Raw genomic sequence first — 18,861 nt, forward strand, 5'->3', positions numbered from 1 at the left:
CAGGGTATACATGTCCAAAGGAAGAGCATTTCAGAAGAGAATAGTAAGTGCAAAGGCCCTGAAGCAGAAATGAGGTGGGATGTTTCACGAATAGCCTTCTATAAAACTATATGCAGTCATTTCATGGATGTCTTGGGGGAATGAAATGAGCACAGATGTGATAGCTCTTTGAAAGTAAAAAGCATCTCCACTTGTATGAAAGTTTGCATAATTTACGTTTACTTATTAGTGCTCTTATTCTCTATTTTACCCACAATCAGCATTCATGGGGGGGCATTGAGGGAGGTGGAGGGATTAGCCTAGTGCAATGCAAGAAATATCAGTATCCCAAAATTAAACATTCTGTTCTGTTAACATTTGTTTAGTTCCCACCTATGTCTTGGCCCTTGACAGGTGGGCACAAAGAACACAGGGTTCCTGTATTCAAGAAAGGCCAAAATATAATGCCAGCTAACATTTATTGAGCTTGAAACTGTGATAAATTCTTTACACAGATTATATTGTTTAATTCTCATAACCCTTTGTGCAGTGGGAATTAATCATTTTATTTTCCAATTGAAACAGGCTTGGAGAGGTGAGTAACTTACCTGAAGTGACATAGTTATTAAGTGACAAAGTTTGAAGTCAAACCTAGGTCTTCCAATTTCAGAGCCCTGACCATGAACCCACACTCTGGTCTGTTTTTTATTACTTACAAGCTGTAGAGTTGTTGGTGAGGGTAATTAGTATAGTTAACTACCATTCAGAATAGGATTAAATGCTGATAAAGACACAGAAGGCTGTAGCAGCATTGGAGAGTGAGAAATTGAGGCTCTAGGAATGCTTGAAGACAGTGGCATTTGAACTGTTACTTGGAATAGAATTTAAATAGTTGAAGTGGAGGTAGCCCACAAAATACTTATTAACTACAAAGAGAAAACAAGTAACTTTACAATAGAAAGGCCTGGTAGACACTACCATAACCGAGTAATTAAATCAACATCAGCACCGATGGGACCAATTAAAATCATGTGCCATCTAATAGGAGATGGACTGTGAAGAACACAACATCGCTTCTGTGATAGTCTTGCCAAAAATGTATAACCTAAATCTAATCATGAGGAAACATCGGGCAAACCCAAATTACGGGTCAGTCTACACATTCACTAGGCTTTTATCTTCAAAAGTGTTGAGTCATAAAAATCAAGGAAAGACCAAGGAACTGTTTGAGACTGAAAGACACTGAAAGAGTTGCAGTACTCATCTCTGCTATTAGTGTGAAAGCAGCTCAGACAATATAAAAGGATAAGCATGGCTGTGTTCCAATAAAACTTTTTATAGACACCAAAATTTGAATTTCATGTAACTAATTTTCATGTATCATGAAATATTATTCTTTTAATTTTTTTCCAACAATTTAAACATATGAAAAACATCTTGCCTTCAAGCTGTATGAAAACAGTTGGCAGGTCAGATCTGAGCACAGGCCAGTGTGCCAACTCCTGCTCTGAACTATTAGACATTGTGTCAGCAACTTATTCTCAGATAAATTAGGAAAAAAATTTATTTGTACTATTTTTGCAAATTTCTGGTATTATTATAAAGTTAAAATGCTTTTAGTGTTAAAAAAGAGAAATAGGAGAAGAGTATTTGAACAGACAATGAGGAGAAAAGAGAGGAGAGGAAAGTACAGGGATTTGGGGGAACGGGCTGGTTGATGTAACTGGAAAGGAGATTGTGTGAAGGGATATGGTCTAGGATGGGCCACGTCATGGAGGCCTTGATTACATTGCCAGCATCTAATTTCTCTTCTTGAATTTTAGCATCATGGATACTGACTTGTATGATGAGTTTGGGAATTATATTGGACCAGAGCTTGATTCTGATGAAGATGATGATGAATTGGGCAGAGAGACCAAAGATCTTGATGAGGTAAAACAAATTTATTACTTAGTTCATCTCACTCTTTTTTGAAAAAGCAATATAGTACTGAATCCTTTGTGCTCCCATAATACCCTGTGTGTATCTCTAACATTGCCCTTTTTATAATATGACTTACTCGGGTCTCATACTGCGCCTAAAAAAGCTTGGCTGCTGAAGTTCCAAAGGAGAATGTAAGGTAGTTTCATTGGTTGGGTGGTTTTATAATCTGAGCTCTAGTTCACCTGGTAGTAGTTCTTCTTCCATTTGCCTGAGGTGCCTTTTGACAATCATGAATAATTCCAACTTAAAAAAAAAAAAGGTAGTCAACTTTTTCAGGTGCCACTGCCCTTGAAATTCCCTCGTAAGCTCAGGTTTTAAAAGATGCATAAAAGCAATAGGAAGGGGAGGCGCAGATTCCTATGACTCCTCTTCAGGAGAGCTGTGGAGGATGAAGTCCAGAATGGCTTGAGGCTTACAAAAGACACCAAAAGTGGCTTTTGTAAGATGAAAATGTTTAAAACAAGATGTAGATAGAACAAGAAGTAGATAGGCCCCGTGCTCATCAATGGAGGCTTGATATTAATGGGACAGCAGGAAATTGGGACAAAAGTCCTAGCTGCCATTTGTCTTCTCCATCAGGAAGAATGTCCTTCAAACCAGAAAAAAATAGAATAAACACTGGGAAAAGAAAATTGAAGCCATATAGGTGAGGCAAAAAGGGAGTATCTTGTAGCTTTAGATGTGTTCAGGTCTCCAGGTCCAGATGAGTTATATCCTGGATAGGGTGGTGGGGGTGACCTTACAGAGGTAAGCTGAGAACCACTGTGGTCATTTTTAAGAAAATGACAAGTGGCCATGGTGCTAGAAAGTGAATCAGGCAACTTGTCCACCTTTTCAAAGATAGAGCAAAAAAGCACTGTGTTCAGAAACCACAGACTAGTGAGTGTGATGTGCATCCATGGGAAAAATTATGGAAGGAATTTTAGAATAGATGACTGTTGAACACTTAGGAAGCTATTATGAGTTTTATAAAAATAAATTTCTCTTGATTTGATTACTAGATTGAGATATAGGTCTTAGATATGCTGTGGGCATTATGTGTCTTGATTTGGGCAAGGCATTTGAAGACTTTTTTAATAAAACCTTTTTATAAAATATTTTAAAGGGATTATTTTTCATTATACAAGTAATTCATGAATACATTTTCATTCAAACCAAATAGAAAGTCTTCATTGTTCCTCATTTCATTTCACTCCCCTTCCCAAAGTTACCAATATAATTCATGATGTTCTTGTGGAAAGAAAATGGGCTGAGACAACACAATTAGGAGAGATCCCAGCAATTGAACCATGGGGCACAAAGGGTATTGGTTACTGGATCACTGCCAGAGCTCTTGGGACATGCCCCAGGCATCTGTGCTTGGTCCCACCCTTTTCAACCTTTTTTTATCAATGACTTCGGTGAAGATAGAGAAGAGAGGTTTATAAAATGTACACATGACATAAACTTATAAATTGGGTAAGGGAATCTAAATTCAAAGTGATCCCAATAAACTTGAATTCCAGGCTAAATAAAGTCCGAGAATTCATCCATTACGTATTTATAGAGCACTTACTGTTTGTGAGGAATCATGATGCAGAGAGAGCCAAGGCACTATCCGTGCCCTCCGGGAACCTGCTGCTTGCCAGAGGAGATCAAGTGCAAAAGTGTTTATAACATGAAACAGGGAAGGACAGGCACCATTTAAGTGATACTAACTTACATCCCTAGTAATAATATATAGGGAGAGAGCATCCCTGGATGGAATGACCAAGAAAGATACCTGAGGAACTGACAATCAGAGTGGACCTGAAGAATGGGTAGGCATCCGTAGAGGCAGAAAATAGACTGATTATTAATTGACCAGGTTGGGGCAGAAATTGGGATAATGGCTAAAGAGAACAGGGTTTTTTTTGGGGGGGAGTGATAAAAATGATCTAAAATTGATTGTAGTGATGGTTGCACAACTCAGTATACTGAAAACCACTGAATTGTGCATTTAAAATGCATGAATTGTATGAAATGTGACTTATATCTCACTAAAGCTGTTAACAACAACAAAAACAAAAGAAAACAAAAGGAATGGTTAAGCAATGTGTGAATGTTTTCATCTCAGTTCAGAGGGTTGTTAATCATACGCTAGTCCAAGCTCCTCAGTAGTAGTGCTCATGCAAGGCTCTGCCCTTGTTTAATTAACGCACTAATTATTATTTATTTCATCCTCACACCTTTTACCATAGTAATTCTAATGTGTGTATGCTTTTTTGTTTGTATGAGTTGTGAAATATGTAGAGTTGTATTGTGTGTGTATTTTTAATTTAAGCAAATGGTATCGTGTTAATCTGCATCATTCTGTTTCTTATTTTTGCCACTCAAACTCATGGTGAGTGATGCATTTTAGGTTCCATCTCTGTTGCTGTGTGTACATCTAGTTTGTGGTATCTGGTTTGCTGCTCAGTTCTCCCTGGTGTGCATCACCCAGGTTACCTACCACCAACCTCCCCTCACCCCAAGTGATACTGCAGTGAATATTCTCAGATATATCCCTTTATGCACCCTGTGACGTTTCTCTGGGTTATATTCCAAAAGCAGAGTTGCTGATCATAGGCTCGTGTATATACTTAATGTGTTTATACTGTCAGATTACTCTTCAGCATGACTGCACTATTCCTGCTCACGCTCCTTCCAGCAGGATGAGAGTTCCTATAACCTCCTAGTCCTCAGAGGACGCATAGATTTTTTAAAACTTTTTTATTGAGGTATGTAACAGTAAGGAGATGCATAGAATTTTAATAATGGAGACAGGAAAGATGGAAGGACATTCTAGAAAGGAATGGAGTGAGCAGGGGCCCAAAAGTTGTGTGTTAAGAGAAAATGTTTTCTCCTCCTGTTTGCTGGAGTGCAGTCCCTGGAGGACAGCTGTGGGTGTGAAGTGGAGGTGAAGGGGCCAGACTATAGAAATCCTAGAGTGGATAGCTGGGAGTAAGGGATGGCATGATCAAAGCAAGATGCTGGGACCCTTCCTTCAGTGAAGGGAGGGTAGGGAGGCTTGGAGACCAGCCAGAAGTTCATCACAGTGGAAGGATGTAGAGTTGGGCCATTGTTTGAGTGAAGGGAGCTGAGATGCAGACGAACACTGGTTATTAACAGACAAAAGGAATGATAAAAGGATGCTTGCTTAGTCTTATTTTAGACTTGTCGTGTTTGAGCTACTGTCAGGACACTCAGGTAGAGATAATTACAGGTGGAAATTATTACATAAAACCCTACAATTGGACTCAAAATGCATTCAGCAGTATAGAGCCGGAGGAAGCTGGCTTGATAGCTGTCTTGGAGCCATCAGCAGTAGGAGATGAATGGCTGCCAAAAGAGCTAATATAATCTTAGGCCACATTAATGGAAGTAGAGTGTAAAGATGGTGGGAGGTAGCCAGTCAGCTCACTACTGGAGAGTTTGTGTTCTTCTTAAGAAAGAAGTTGACATGCTGGAATTTGGGTGAAGGAAAAAGCAAGCCTCCACCACCACACCTCCCCACGTCCCTGAGTCTGTACCACATACCTTCCCTCCTGTTCTTATGGGTGATTCGTTCATGTTTTCTGCTAGAAACTAGATCCCATCTCTTCTCATTTACTCAAGATGTTCACCCCAGCAGTTCTCTCTGTGTCCCATGTTGTCATTTTCCCCTCTACTAGATCATCCCCATCAGCATACAGACTGCTGTTTTTTCATCATAAAATCCTCTCTTGACCCCATGTCCCCCTTCAGTTACCTCCCATTTCCCCACTTCCCAGTGCAGCACATCTCAAAAGAGTTGTTACTTACTGCCTCCAGATCCTCTCCTCCCGTTTTCCCTCAATCCGCTTCTGTCCTTTTGCCTCTCCCATTCCACAGAGACTGCTCTTGTCAAGGTCCTCAGTGACCTCTGTCCCAGACCCAGTCTTTATCTTTCTTGACCTGTCTGTAGCACCTGACCCAGCTGATCACTCCCTCCTTAAAATACTCTCTTCCCTTGGGTTTCCTTCTCTTCTCTGACCGGTCCTTTTCAGTCTTTCCTGCCAGTTCCTCCACATCACCCTGACCTCTAACTGTCAACACGCCCCAAGGCTCCATTCCTAATACCTGTTCTCTATCTATAGGCACTCCCTTGGTCTCATCCAGTATATCAGATGCCATCTATTCACTGAAATTTGTATCTCCAACCTGGACCTTTTTTTTAAACCTCAGATTTATATGTCCAACTTCCTACATGGTATCTCAAACTTAACATACCTAAGGCTAAGCACAGAGCTTCCCATCCCCTGTCCTCTTCTCCTGCCTCCAACCTGCTCTTACAGTCTTCATTGTCTCAGTAACAACAATGCCGTTCCTCAGGTGCTGAGGTCAAAAACCTTGCCTCTTTTTTTTTCAACCCTACTTTGAATTCATCAGAATACGTTTTTGACTCTACTTTCAAAATCTATGTGGAATCCAGCCTCTCCTTACCACCTTCACATCTACTTCTCTGGTGCAAGTCACTATCACTGCCATCTCTTCCCTGAATCACTGCAGTAACCTCCTAACTAATCTCCCTCCTTCTGGTATGTTCTTGGTGTGGGAACCACAGTGTATTTTAAAACAAAAACCTGATCATATTACTCCTCTGCTCAGAACTGCTGAAACAGGGCTTCTTAACCTCACTACCATTGACATTTGAGGCCAGATAATTCTTTGTTGTGGGGGCTGTCCTATGCCTTGTAGGATGTTTAGCAGCATCTCTGGCTTCTACCCATCAGGTCCTGCACACGCATACCCTGTTTTGACAACCAAGAATGTCTTCAGACATTGCCAAATTTCCCTGGGAGGCAAAGTTGCCCCTATTAAGAACCATTGCCATAGAATGAAGTTAAATTACTTAGAATGATCCAGAAGATCCTACATGATCACCCTGTATGTGACCTCAGCTTGTACTCTTCTCCCTGTTATTTACTGAACTCTCACCATACTGGCTTCCTTGCTAATCCTCAAAGTTGCCAGCCTGTCCTTGGCTCAGGGCCTTTGCACATTCGCCCACTCAGCCAACTGGAATGCTCCCCCCACCACGTGTAGAGCTTACTCTCCCATCACATTTTTGCTCAGATGGGATCACCTCTCTTTTTTCATTGCTATTGTACCAAGACCTAGAACAGTGCCTAGCACATATTAAGTGCTTAATATTTTTTGAGCAAGTGAATAAACCAGGATGTTTTGGAACAATAGCTGCTTTTAATTATTTGAAAGATGTTTTAGCAGTAGAGGGCATAGCTTTGTTCAATATTGCTTATGACCGTGGATTAATATATAAAGAGGTAAGTTTGAAGTCATTTACAAAGACTCACTTTCCATCAGGGAAATGGGCTGTCTTGTGAGTGCTGTGTTACTGAAAGTATTCATTAGGGCAGACATATGTTGAAAGAATTCATTCATTTGACGGGGTCTGCTGTATGCCAGGCACCGTGCTGTGCACTGAGGACACCAAGATAAATAGCTCTTAAAGAGCTCACATCAGGGGGAGGATATAACTCAAGGTAGAGCACATGCTCAGCATGCATGAGGTCCTGGGTTCCATTCCCAGTACCTCTGGTAAACAAACTAAACAAACAAACCCAACAGACACCTCACATCTAACAGGATTCTCAGTGTATGAGGAGTTTTAGGGCAGTGTCCAGAAGCATGCCTGGCAGGGTAGGTGTCTGCTGAATGAATGACTGTTAGGCCATATGACCTCTCGTCCAACTCCAGAATGTGTTATGCTCTCATGTGCTACTCCTGCGAGTGTGCTGATGAGGCATTTCCAAGGGTGGAAATACACATCAAAGCCTTTGGGGTGCATATACATCCTCTGGCCCCACAGTTTTACTTCTGGGATTTATCCTAAAGAAATAATGAGAGATACTTACAGAGATGGGTGTACAAAAAGTACCCATTGCAGTGATGTTTATAGTGCTAGAAATTAGAAACACCTCTGTGTTAGAGAATAGGGAATTGTTAAACAAGTTGTGGTACGTGGTAGACCATAGTCATCCCAAAATATAAGGTATAAATATATGTGCTGTCAATTTTATTCTTTGCTTGTCTGTGTTCTTATTACCTGTGTGTTAGAAAAATGCAGGTTACAGTTATTTAACCGTTTTATTGAAGTATAAGTCACATACCATGCAATTCACTCATTTAACATGTACATTTTACTGGCTTTTAGTATATTCACAGTTCTGCAACCATCATCACAGTCAGTTGTAGAATATTTTTGTCATCCCAGAAAGCAACCCCTTACCCCTTAGCCATTGCCTCTCATCCCTTCCAGCCTTAGGCAACCACTAGTCTACTTTCTGTCTCTAAAAATTTGCCTATTCTGGACATTTCATATAAACAGAATTGTACAATGGGTGGTCTTTTGTGTCTGGTTTCTTTTACCTAGCATAAAGCTTTTTAGGTTCATCCATGCTGCAGCATGAAAACGTATTTCATTTCTTTTTATTACAAAATAATATTCCAGTGTATGGATGTACCACATTTTATCTATTCATTCATTAGTTGATTGACATTTGGGTTGTTTCTACCTTTTGACTACTGTGAGTAATGCTACTAGCGAACATTTGTTTAAGTTGTGTGAACATAAGCTGTTGTTTGTCTTGGGTATATACCTAAGAGCAGAATTTCTGGGTCGTATGGTAACTTTGTGTTTGACATTTTGAGGAACTACCAAACTATTTTCCAAAGCAGCTGCACCGTTTTACATTCCCACCGGCAGGGTATGACAGTTCCAGTTTCTCCACATCCTTGCCAGCACCTGTTATTTATCTGTCACAGAGGTATTTTTCAAAAACAATATTGTCACTAAGTGAAAATTTTAAAGGTATGGACTTGTTCCCAGTTTCTCCCTCTGGTTTCTGCCCTTGGAGGAAATTTTTTTTTTCCTTAAAAGTGTGTGTTGTGATAAACCATTTGTTTTCTTCAATCTCCATCAACTTATGACCCATATTTAGGAAAGGGCCAGTTTGAATCAGGAGAGCCATCCATAGCCAGGGCTACACTATTCTCTTTGTGAAAGATCACACAAGAGTAGAAGCTGCCCCACTGACTTTTTAGCGTGGAACTCAAGGAGCTGTCAAGTCATTGCTTTTAACTTGTGTACTGTAGTCAGTCATTGAGCAGGAAAAGTGCACCCCTCTTACAGCCTCCTTCCCTCTCTTGCTTTTAGATGGATGATGATGACGACGATGATGACGTAGGAGATCATGACGAAGACCACCCTGGGATGGAGGTGGTGCTGCATGAGGACAAAAAGTACTACCCCACAGCCGAGGAGGTGTATGGGCCTGAAGTGGAGACCATTGTTCAGGAGGAGGACACCCAGCCTCTCACAGGTGAGTCTGGAGGCCTCAGGTTGTGAGAGGTGAAATTGAAACCAGAAAACTTTATTTCATAGCCATGACTAGTCTTGAAAGTTCAGTGAATGAACTGATGAGTTTTTTGCTCAGGTACTAATTTTGGATTGAGATTCAATAAACCCTGTTTTATATTCAGTAAAACTCGTAGCTTGTTACCAAGCAAATAACAGTTATTTCTTTATCTGATATCCATTTAGGTGCTTAAAGACTCTTTAAGTTCTCCCTCTGGTCTGTGTTTTCCCATCTGAATAACACTAGCTCCTTTAACCAATCCTCACAGTGCTTGTTTTCCCGTCCTTTAATAATTTTCATTGGTCTTCTGGAAAGTAGTTGCATTTTATAAATACAAGGAGAGGTTTTTGTAATGACGCTGACCTCATCCTGTATCCAGTCTTCTCCCTTCCTTCCACAAAAGGATGTCCAAACTCCCCAGTCCACAATTCAAGACCCTTCACTGTCTTGTGCCAAAGAGCATTTCCAAAATTTTCTCAACATGAGTGGTCCTTGAGAAGAACAGAAATTGATGTCATGTATCATACATTCTGAAAGCTCAGTCTAATGGAATAGGGCTCTGTGTTTTTATGTTCTGTGCCCACCTGCACATCACTACTATTTTTTTTTTTTTTTTTCTCTTAGAACCCATCATTAAGCCAGTGAAAACCAAGAAATTCACTCTGATGGAGCAGACATTACCTGTTACGGTGTATGAAATGGAGTAAGTTATATGGTCTTGCAGCCTATCTGCACAAATAGTGTGGGTTTATTTTTTCATGGAGGTAAGAGGTGGTTTGTGGTTGCAATAGCCGGTGAATTATTATGAAAGCAAAATCTCTCCCTACATTTGCCTAAAGTTTCCTTCAATTTATATGTGGCTGCTGGGATATTTAGGCTCAAGCTTAACTTTCTTCTTGGCTCACATCCAGATCTCAGCTGGTTTTTCTTCTTCCAAGCCTTTAATTTGGTGTTGGAAGCCAGCCTTTGAGACAGAACTGGGTATTGTGTTGGGGCTACCAGAACCTGTTTTGACTCAGTAAGATTGCTAAGTGTTTGGGGACCATAACATCTTTTTATTTTGAAAAGGAGGCACAAGTAGGTAGATATGTGTAGATTAATTTAGACTCTTCATACTGAAAACTGTTTTTGAAAATATTTTCATTGATGAAATGCACTTATAAGACCCTCAGATATTGAGGTGCTTGTGACCCATTTTTAGATAATGAAACTTCTTTTTTGTTTAAACATATTGACATCTTATATGTCTGAAAAAGTGAGGTCCCTTCTGAAATGGTCAGCTCACCTGCCATCCTTCATACATTTTTAAAAATGCCCTTTCAGTTGTCTTCAGAACTTGCTTCATATTCCTTTCTGTTCTCAATGGTGATTTTTAAAAATCTCCAATTTTTGAAAACTGGGGTTGATTTTTTTGAAGAGCCAAAAGTTATCTGAAGGCTATTTGCCATAAGTAATGCAGCTGATAAGCAAGAAAGGTGGTGTTGGTTTTGATAGAGGTGGAACTTCTGCTCTACATCATTAATGAGATGGGGTTTTCTTGAAAGCCTTTGTAACTAGCTCTGTTGGCAGTTTCAAAAGAGAAGCTCCCAAAGTGATTTGAAATGCCCTTTGGCATCAGTGGAATAAATGTGTAACGTCTAGCCTGAATGTTTTGAATGGAACAGTACTCGTGTATGTGTGCTCTGGTACTGGGCTTTTTTTATCTTCTTGTTTGCTTTTTTAAATTTCATTATTTTCCTGTTATAATCTCCGTGACATTTCACATTGTGCCACCTCATGGATAAATGTGTCACATTCCCAAAGCCAGAACTGGGTAGATGTAGAAATTCACGTCTGCCTCTGAGCATTCTGCAGCTGGTCTGAAAGTTGTTCCTGGCCGAAAATACCTAAAACACCTACGTACCACTCCCTCATTTGAAAATTTTGCCAAAGTCCCTTTTCTCTTTTCCTCTCCTTTCAGTTTCTTGGCAGATCTGATGGATAACTCAGAGCTCATCAGGAATGTGACCCTTTGTGGCCACCTCCACCATGGCAAGGTGAGAGAACTTTTGGCTGCTTGGAACAGGGTTACTCTTGGTTCCTGCCCATTTTTTCAGCCCTCAGGGTCACAGGATAGGATCTTAGGCCATAAGACTGGACCTCCTGACTCCAGGGCCAGCGGGGTGCGGGGAGCCTCTGTGCCTATTGTGAAACCGGGCTGTGAAATTCTATAGCTTTTCCCGAGCAGTGGATGGAAAGCTAACCACTTGCATGCCTGAGCCTTGTGTCTACATCTGGACAGAAGACGGCAGTTGAGCCTTACTTTGATTTTATAAGTTTTCATTTCCTGGGGGATGCTTGTCCAAGAAAGATTTCATCTTTCATTTGAAAGTAATCCTGTGGCTTCATTGTTCATTCTTTGCTGTCCCATAATCCTCCCTGCTTTCCTCTTCCTTTCCTTATCCCTAAATTATGTGGTGTATTGGGAACTGGGGGAAGGGTAGAATAGATTGTCCTCCATCACTGGCAGAATTTAACCTTATCTTCCCTTTCAGACATGTTTTGTAGATTGTTTAATAGAGCAGACTCACCCGGAAATCCGAAAGCGCTATGACCAAGATGTAAGTAGAAATTCTTTTGAGGTTTTAGGATGAACCATTTGAAATATACAGGGATGTCTCTCTCCTTCCCTCTCCTTCTTTCCACCTTCCCACTCTCATTATAAATAATGATGTCTACAACGTGTTACTTCATTGTTGTAATTTCTATTAATATTAATATTAATAATAATAATAATAAAAAATAATTTCAACTTTCTTAGGAACATAGAGAATGTTAACCTGCAGTATTTTGGGATGCTCTGTTCTTCACTTGGGATCCCTCCTCTGTTCTGATATATCCTGACTTTTATAGCCTATTCTTTCCTGTCACAGTATTAATAGCTACTCTATAAATATGATACAATTGGACCTTGTTGTTTTCATGATAAATTTAAATGCCTGTGAATGAGGCCAAGTGTGGCTACAAGTCTCAGTGCAATAAATGTTCAGTCTCCACCAGATTGACTTGTTTTGACATGCAGGGGGTTCCATGAAGGCTGGGTGTGTCTCCCTTTACTGCTGTTAAGAATTTGGTGCATTAGTTATAATTTAGCTCTTCAGCTATACCTGGCCTCTAGTGACTTCCCCCACTCCCCTAAACACATCCAGGAGCATCTGGTCTCATTGTCTGGCATTTCTGTAGGGACACTCTGTTGTCTTCCATCTATTCTCCTCTTGAGGCAGAAACCCTCAAGTTGGGGAGTAGTGAGGGAAAGTGATTGATGGTTTTTGTGTGGGAGAGGAGTCTGAATTCAGGTGGTAACAACAGTTCTTTTTTTTTTTTTTCCCAGCTGTGCTACACTGACATCCTCTTCACAGAGCAAGAGGTAAGTGTGCCTTTGGAAATCCAGCTGTCCACACCAGGCCCTGCAGTAGTAGTTTTGTAGGGAATGTAAGGGAGCCTTTATGATAAAATTCTGGTCCATATCTCACCCTCCTCTCTCATTCCCACCCCTCACTTCTATATCTCCCTGCTTCTCCCAGTCATCCCATGACCTATAACTTGAAAGAGAAATGGGTATGCAAACTGTAGGGTAAAAGAGGGGAACCTCCTATTCTTGACTGGATTTAATTTAGCTTGATAGGATAAATAGTAAGAAGTGATATATACGTTTATGCTGTAATTTATGCAGAAGCTCAAATGACATCATCCTTAAAATCTATAGGATGACTTCATCCGTATGTTGATCTTTCTGGGAGAAGCTTCTCTTTGGGAATGGGTTCATGTGTCTTTCTGCTTCTTTTTCTGTATAAAGAAGTGAGCATACATCTCTGTCTTTCCCATTCCAACTGGTTGGTTTTTCTTTCCATCTGGATCTTTATCCTTCCCCTCTCACCCTTCTTCCTTCCCCCTCGCTTTTATTTCTGTCTCTCTTAAAAGACCACATAGACTATGAGTATATAAGTATGATTAGCCAAAGGAACTTTGAACAGTGCTGGCATATGTTAAAAAGTCAACAAATGTAAGCTATTGGTTTTTTTTTTTTTTCCATTTATTCATTCACTTCTTTTTTAACGGAGGTACTGGAGATTAAACCCAGGACTTGTGTATGCTAAGCATGCGCTCTGTCACTGAGCTATACCCACTTCCCTGCTATTTGTTTGTTTATTTTTTTGATGGGAAATTTTTAATACTTATTTCCTGTTACAGCTATTATAATACTTGAAAAAACCCTAAGATGCCCCAGATTTCTTTTTTTTTACTTTTATGATGCTTAATTGTTTTTATTTACAGTGTATGAGAAAGATAAGATTTTAGGACCCTGGGTTCTCTATTAAGGTTTAATACTGCTTTGCTTGGTCATTTATCTCTTATTTTTACTTTTTTGTATTTGAACCAACTCACCCCTCACCAATGCTGATTAACACCAAGATAGTTTGTATTCAAGGTCATTCTTCAAGGTTAGTGGCCTATATAAAAATCATACCCCCTACATGGGGAGACATCAGGGTAATTTACTAGCAACTGGAAAGCCCAAGAGCAGAGTGAACCCCTCTTGCAAAGAAAGAAGCCTTGATCATTCTCTCTCTCTGTGTGACTTCCAGAGAGGCGTTGGCATCAAAAGTACTCCTGTGACGGTGGTTTTGCCAGATACCAAAGGAAAATCTTACCTCTTCAATATCATGGACACTCCAGGTAGGACATTCCTTTACCTTTTACCATCAGAACCTTGTCTTATTTGTTTCCTGTGCTCCCGCTCTTTCCAGAACATCCAGAACATCCAGAACAGAACAAAGCCTTATGTCTTTGTTTTTACCTTCCCTTCACCTTCATTGAGATAATTTTCATTTTTAACTGTCTCTTTTGCTTCTAACTAGTTAATTAGTAATCACTGTGCTCCAGGCCTTCTATTTCATTCCTTTCTTGACTCTGCTCTAGAATATTTAAATTTCGGGAAATTCATTCATTTCAACTTGTGTCAGGTCTCATTCTAGACACTGGGGTAACAGAGGTGAGTCAGATACGGTCCTGGCCTCAGGCGCTCTCGGTCTTTTGAAGGAGACTGTAGGGGTGCACACCCATAGCTGGAAAGGACCAGCTCAGGGCAGAGTTATAAATAGGAAAATGTGAGTTTTGACAGATAGGCCTTCTTTTCCCCATCAGGTGCCAGATGCCTTCATATCTCTCAGCCCCTGACCCCCCACCTGCACCCCCCAGCAGCACCTTGCCAGGAACTGGCTCCCATGCTCCAGGCCTTCCTATGCCCTTTTTCCTGCCTCCAAATTGTCTTCTGTCCCACAGAACTCTGCTCACTGCTGATTAGACTAAGCTAATGTGTGCGTGTGAATACTTTATGCCCTCCTTGGTAAAACGCTTCCTTCTTTTTATGTTTGGGAGCCTCCTGTATAAAAGCATAGTCCAAGGATGTGACTCTAATGTGGAATTTTATACACTTTAGGGAGCTGTGGAGAGAAGAGAAAGGGAATATTTGTGGGTTCACATGCTTTGTGGTGTCCTTCAGACCACATACAACTTAATTTTGCCTCATCCTAACACCTCACAAGTGATGGCTTACTTGGTATTTGCTTTTCAGGACACGTGAATTTTTCTGATGAGGTCACAGCTGGCTTGCGCATCTCAGATGGAGTGGTCCTTTTCATCGATGCTGCTGAGGGCGTGAGTCTGCCTCTATTCTCTTCTCCGTATTACGTTTGCCCCACACAACTCCCAGAGCTCTGAATGCGCTGTGAGGTAGAGATCATGAGAGTCTGTGTGATTAAGGCTCACATTTGCTCTAAAATTAGGGCAGCAAATGAAGGTCAAAATTAGTTCTCAGTGAGTCCCCACTCCCTGCCCAGTGATGCTCAAAATGGTAGAACCCATTGTCATTGGGGAAACACAAAAATGGCAAATGTAAATAAGAGGGAGGGAGGAAAATTTAGTCAAATAAATAGATTTTAAATGTTAATAAATTTGTCTAACCTTGAGAGAGATTGGAGTTAAAAGCCTCAGGGTATCTTTTATATTTCTAAATAGAAAGATTGGGTAATTTGGCTAACCTCGTTCATGTTGTTGGTGAGATAGCCAGCAGAGGGAGCTAGAGTTTCCTTTTTAAAAATTGACTTCATTTTGGAATGATTTCAAAGTTATTGAAAAGTTACAGTAGTACAAAGAGCTCATCCTCGGTTGCTTTGTAATTCTCTCTCTGTACATGTACATATACACTCACACGTGTGTGTTTTCCCCATAAACCATTTGAAAAGAAAATATTTCAGAACGTATATCCTAAGAGAAAAGACATTCACTTATAGCCACAGTACACTCAGCAGAATCGTGGAATTAAACACTGCTACAATGTTTGGTACAGATCTTTTTCTCCAGACCTTAGTCTCACTAATTGTCTCAATAATGTCCTTTATAGAATTTTTTTCCTTAACCCGGGATGATGCCTAGCTTTAATTTTCATGTCTCTTCAGTCTTTTTTAACTGGAACTGTTCTTTTACCTTTTTTGATCTTTTATGACATCGGTGTTTTTGAAGAATATAAGCCATGTATTTGGGGGGGTAATTAGGGGTTTTTAAATTTATTTTTAATGGAGGTACTGGGGATTGAACCTGGGACTTTGTGCATGCCAGGCATGCACTCTACCACTGAGCTACAAGCCCGCCATAAGCCATGTATTTTAAAGACTATCTTTAATTTAGGGTTTGTCTGATGTTTCCTCATGATTAGGTTCAGGTTATTTTGGGCAGGAATATTGCAGAAGTATAATTATGTTCTTATTAATCCATCCCATCAGGAGGTCCTTGATGTCACCTGTCCCATTATTGGTGATGATCACTTGGTGGGTCTGACAGGCTTCTCTAGTGTCAAGTTACTTTTTTCCCCTTTGTAGTAAATAATTTGTAGGGAGACACCTTGAGCCTCTACATACATGCTATTCCATACCAAACTACCAGTTTTATCATCCATTGATCATTGTTAGCTTATTTATATAATAGTTGCAAATGGTGATTTTTTAACTCTTATTATTCCTTCTGTATTTACTGGTTGGACTTCTGTTGTAAGGAAGAGCTCCTTTTGCTTATTTATTACCAGTATCATTACAGGGATATTTATTTTACTCAGTGGGTTATAATCCAGTACTGTCTTTATATCTCTTGATACTCTAGTTATTCCAAATTTGGTCAGTGAGAACTCCTTCAGGCTGGTCCCTGTATCCTTTTGGCATGCCCCATCTTTTTTTGAGTAGTTCTTTCTTCTAAGCACAGAAAGATGTTCTAGACTCGTCATGTACTTTTCTTGTGCCAACCCTGGAATCAACCATTTCTCCAAGGAGCTATGGCTCCTTATAGTGAGGACTTATACTTAGAAACAAGTGTCACTGTACGTTCATTGCTACTGGGGTACGTTGCTTCTAGGACTTATCACTGAGCACAGATAACATACACCCATGTATATCTGTAATTATTTCTATGTGTATACACCAAAAATCATTAACACAGTAAAAAAAAAAAAAAGGAAAAACCATTAGTTTATCCTAATACCTACAATTCCATGTCAGCACCATTATTTCTTCCTAAGCCTTCCTCTGTTCCTTCTCTAGCGCTGGCTCCCAACATCATCAAGGTGTTTATTCATTTCTCAGTCCTACAAGGTGACCTCTTAAAGTTCCTGAAACTGCCGTTGGGAAGAGACCCTCTACTTCCACCCAATAGTCTGTTTCACCAGGTCCTCTTTTCCTCATACTTCATACTTTAAAATAGTACCTTCTTTGGCTCTGCTTCAGACTTTTCTGCCCTCTTTGCTCCTGTCACCACCTTCTGAGTCTTGTGTCCCTCAGGTGATGCTGAACACAGAGCGGCTGATCAAGCATGCCGTGCAAGAGAGGCTGGCAGTCACCGTGTGCATCAACAAGATTGACCGACTGATCCTGGAGCTGAAGCTGCCTCCCACTGATGCTTATTACAAGCTGCGTCACATTGTAGATGAGGTCAACGGATTAATAAGGTAGAGGGACCCTGGGAGTAGATTTCCTGTCCTCAGGCACTCTGGTTTTTATAAATCTTAACCTGGAGCACCTCTGGGGGCAACCCTGATTTCTTGGCATATGTTCATGAGCTTGTTGGATGCGGCTTGAGGCGTATTCCGTGGCTCTGCAGGGATTGACTTCCCAGCCTTGGCCTCATCAGCTCTGTTCCTCAGTCAGATGTGCAGCTCCCCGCACATCTTCAAATTAGCATTGTGGTCAACACCTTAAGCTCTAGAGTCAGTCACATCTTCACCCATACCAGCCTTGTAAAGTTGGGCAAATTACTTAAGCTTGTAGAGCCTCAGTTTCTGCTTCTATGAAAAGGGAATAGTAATAATATTTGCCTAATGAGATAATGATAAACTTCTCTTAAAGAGGGGCATGGAGGTGGGAGAGGGCTAAATCTTGATCTGTCAAAATAAGAAGTCAAGAAGTCACATCTCAACCACTAAACAAGAAATAGCAACATAAACGTATTTAGAAATATGGAGGTAAATGTTCTAGAAGCAGCTTTAAAAGAGTTGAAAGCAGTTGCCTCGGGGAACGTAACTTGGGAGTGAGGCAGGGAGCTGCTCTTTATAAGCCAATACTTGTATTTCTAACTTCAGCAATTCCATAAAATAGGGTGTCAGGAAGGCTAGGGTTATGGATTTGATCCCTGTGTACAGCGGCTTTCTTATAAATACTGGTGAACTTGGGCGGCTGTGGCTTCTGCATGGCTTTTAAGACTGAACATTTTAACATGAATTTGTAAAATAAAGCCGAACAAGTAGGGCAGTGAGAGTGGGGGAGCAAAGTTACCTTTTTTTTTTTGCTTTCATTCATTCATTTACTCACATTTGTGTTTATGTCTGTCTGTATTTGTGAAGTTGAGATTTCTCAAAAAGGTACTCCTATCTTATCACATTAGATTCATTTCCTGTGTTGCAAGGTCTTTGTCTCTGTCCTCCAAGTTTCCCCTTGTCTGTCTAGTGCAGTTAACTTCTCCAAGATTGTGCAGAATGTTTCCAGCTCTGGGAAATCATCTTGTTGCTGGGAGTTAGGGAACAGCTCCATCGTGTCACTTTTTGGACCAGGCTGTTGGCAAAGCTGAGTGTATTATGCAAGCCCCTTCTGAGGGTGAGGGCTAGAGAGAGGCTGTGATACTGAGTCCCTGTCTTCACCCTTGGTGTGGTGGCAGTGTTATTGCCCAGCCGGGCTCCGCACTCACAACTGTCTCTGTTTCAGCATGTATTCCACTGACGAGAACCTGATCCTTTCCCCACTCCTGGGCAACGTCTGCTTCTCCAGCTCCCAGTACAGCATCTGCTTCACGCTGGGCTCCTTTGCCAAGATCTATGCTGACACCTTTGGTAAGCTCTGGCTGGCAGTCGGTCTCGCTAGCTTCCCCAGAGTCACATGTGCCTCTCCTGCTGAATGGTTTAGAAATTGTCTTCATGCCAGAGTCT

General features: G+C 40.7%; 1 protein-coding gene across 1 annotated transcript in view; it reads left to right on the plus strand.

Annotated features, from left to right (window-relative positions):
- EFTUD2 (elongation factor Tu GTP binding domain containing 2) overlaps positions 1 to 18,861 on the plus strand; it is a 34,579-nt gene that overhangs the window by 821 nt on the left and 14,897 nt on the right. The window contains exons 2-11 of the mRNA XM_010959509.3: positions 1,803 to 1,911; positions 9,158 to 9,323; positions 9,984 to 10,062; positions 11,320 to 11,395; positions 11,894 to 11,959; positions 12,730 to 12,765; positions 13,985 to 14,075; positions 14,974 to 15,056; positions 17,225 to 17,391; positions 18,641 to 18,765. Coding sequence (XP_010957811.1) covers positions 1,807 to 1,911; positions 9,158 to 9,323; positions 9,984 to 10,062; positions 11,320 to 11,395; positions 11,894 to 11,959; positions 12,730 to 12,765; positions 13,985 to 14,075; positions 14,974 to 15,056; positions 17,225 to 17,391; positions 18,641 to 18,765 — 994 coding nt within the window. The 5' untranslated portion in view covers positions 1,803 to 1,806. The remainder of the gene's footprint in view (positions 1 to 1,802; positions 1,912 to 9,157; positions 9,324 to 9,983; positions 10,063 to 11,319; positions 11,396 to 11,893; positions 11,960 to 12,729; positions 12,766 to 13,984; positions 14,076 to 14,973; positions 15,057 to 17,224; positions 17,392 to 18,640; positions 18,766 to 18,861) is intronic.

Source organism: Camelus bactrianus, chromosome 16, assembly GCF_048773025.1.
Source record: "Camelus bactrianus isolate YW-2024 breed Bactrian camel chromosome 16, ASM4877302v1, whole genome shotgun sequence".
Taxonomy (NCBI): Eukaryota; Metazoa; Chordata; class Mammalia; order Artiodactyla; family Camelidae; genus Camelus; species Camelus bactrianus.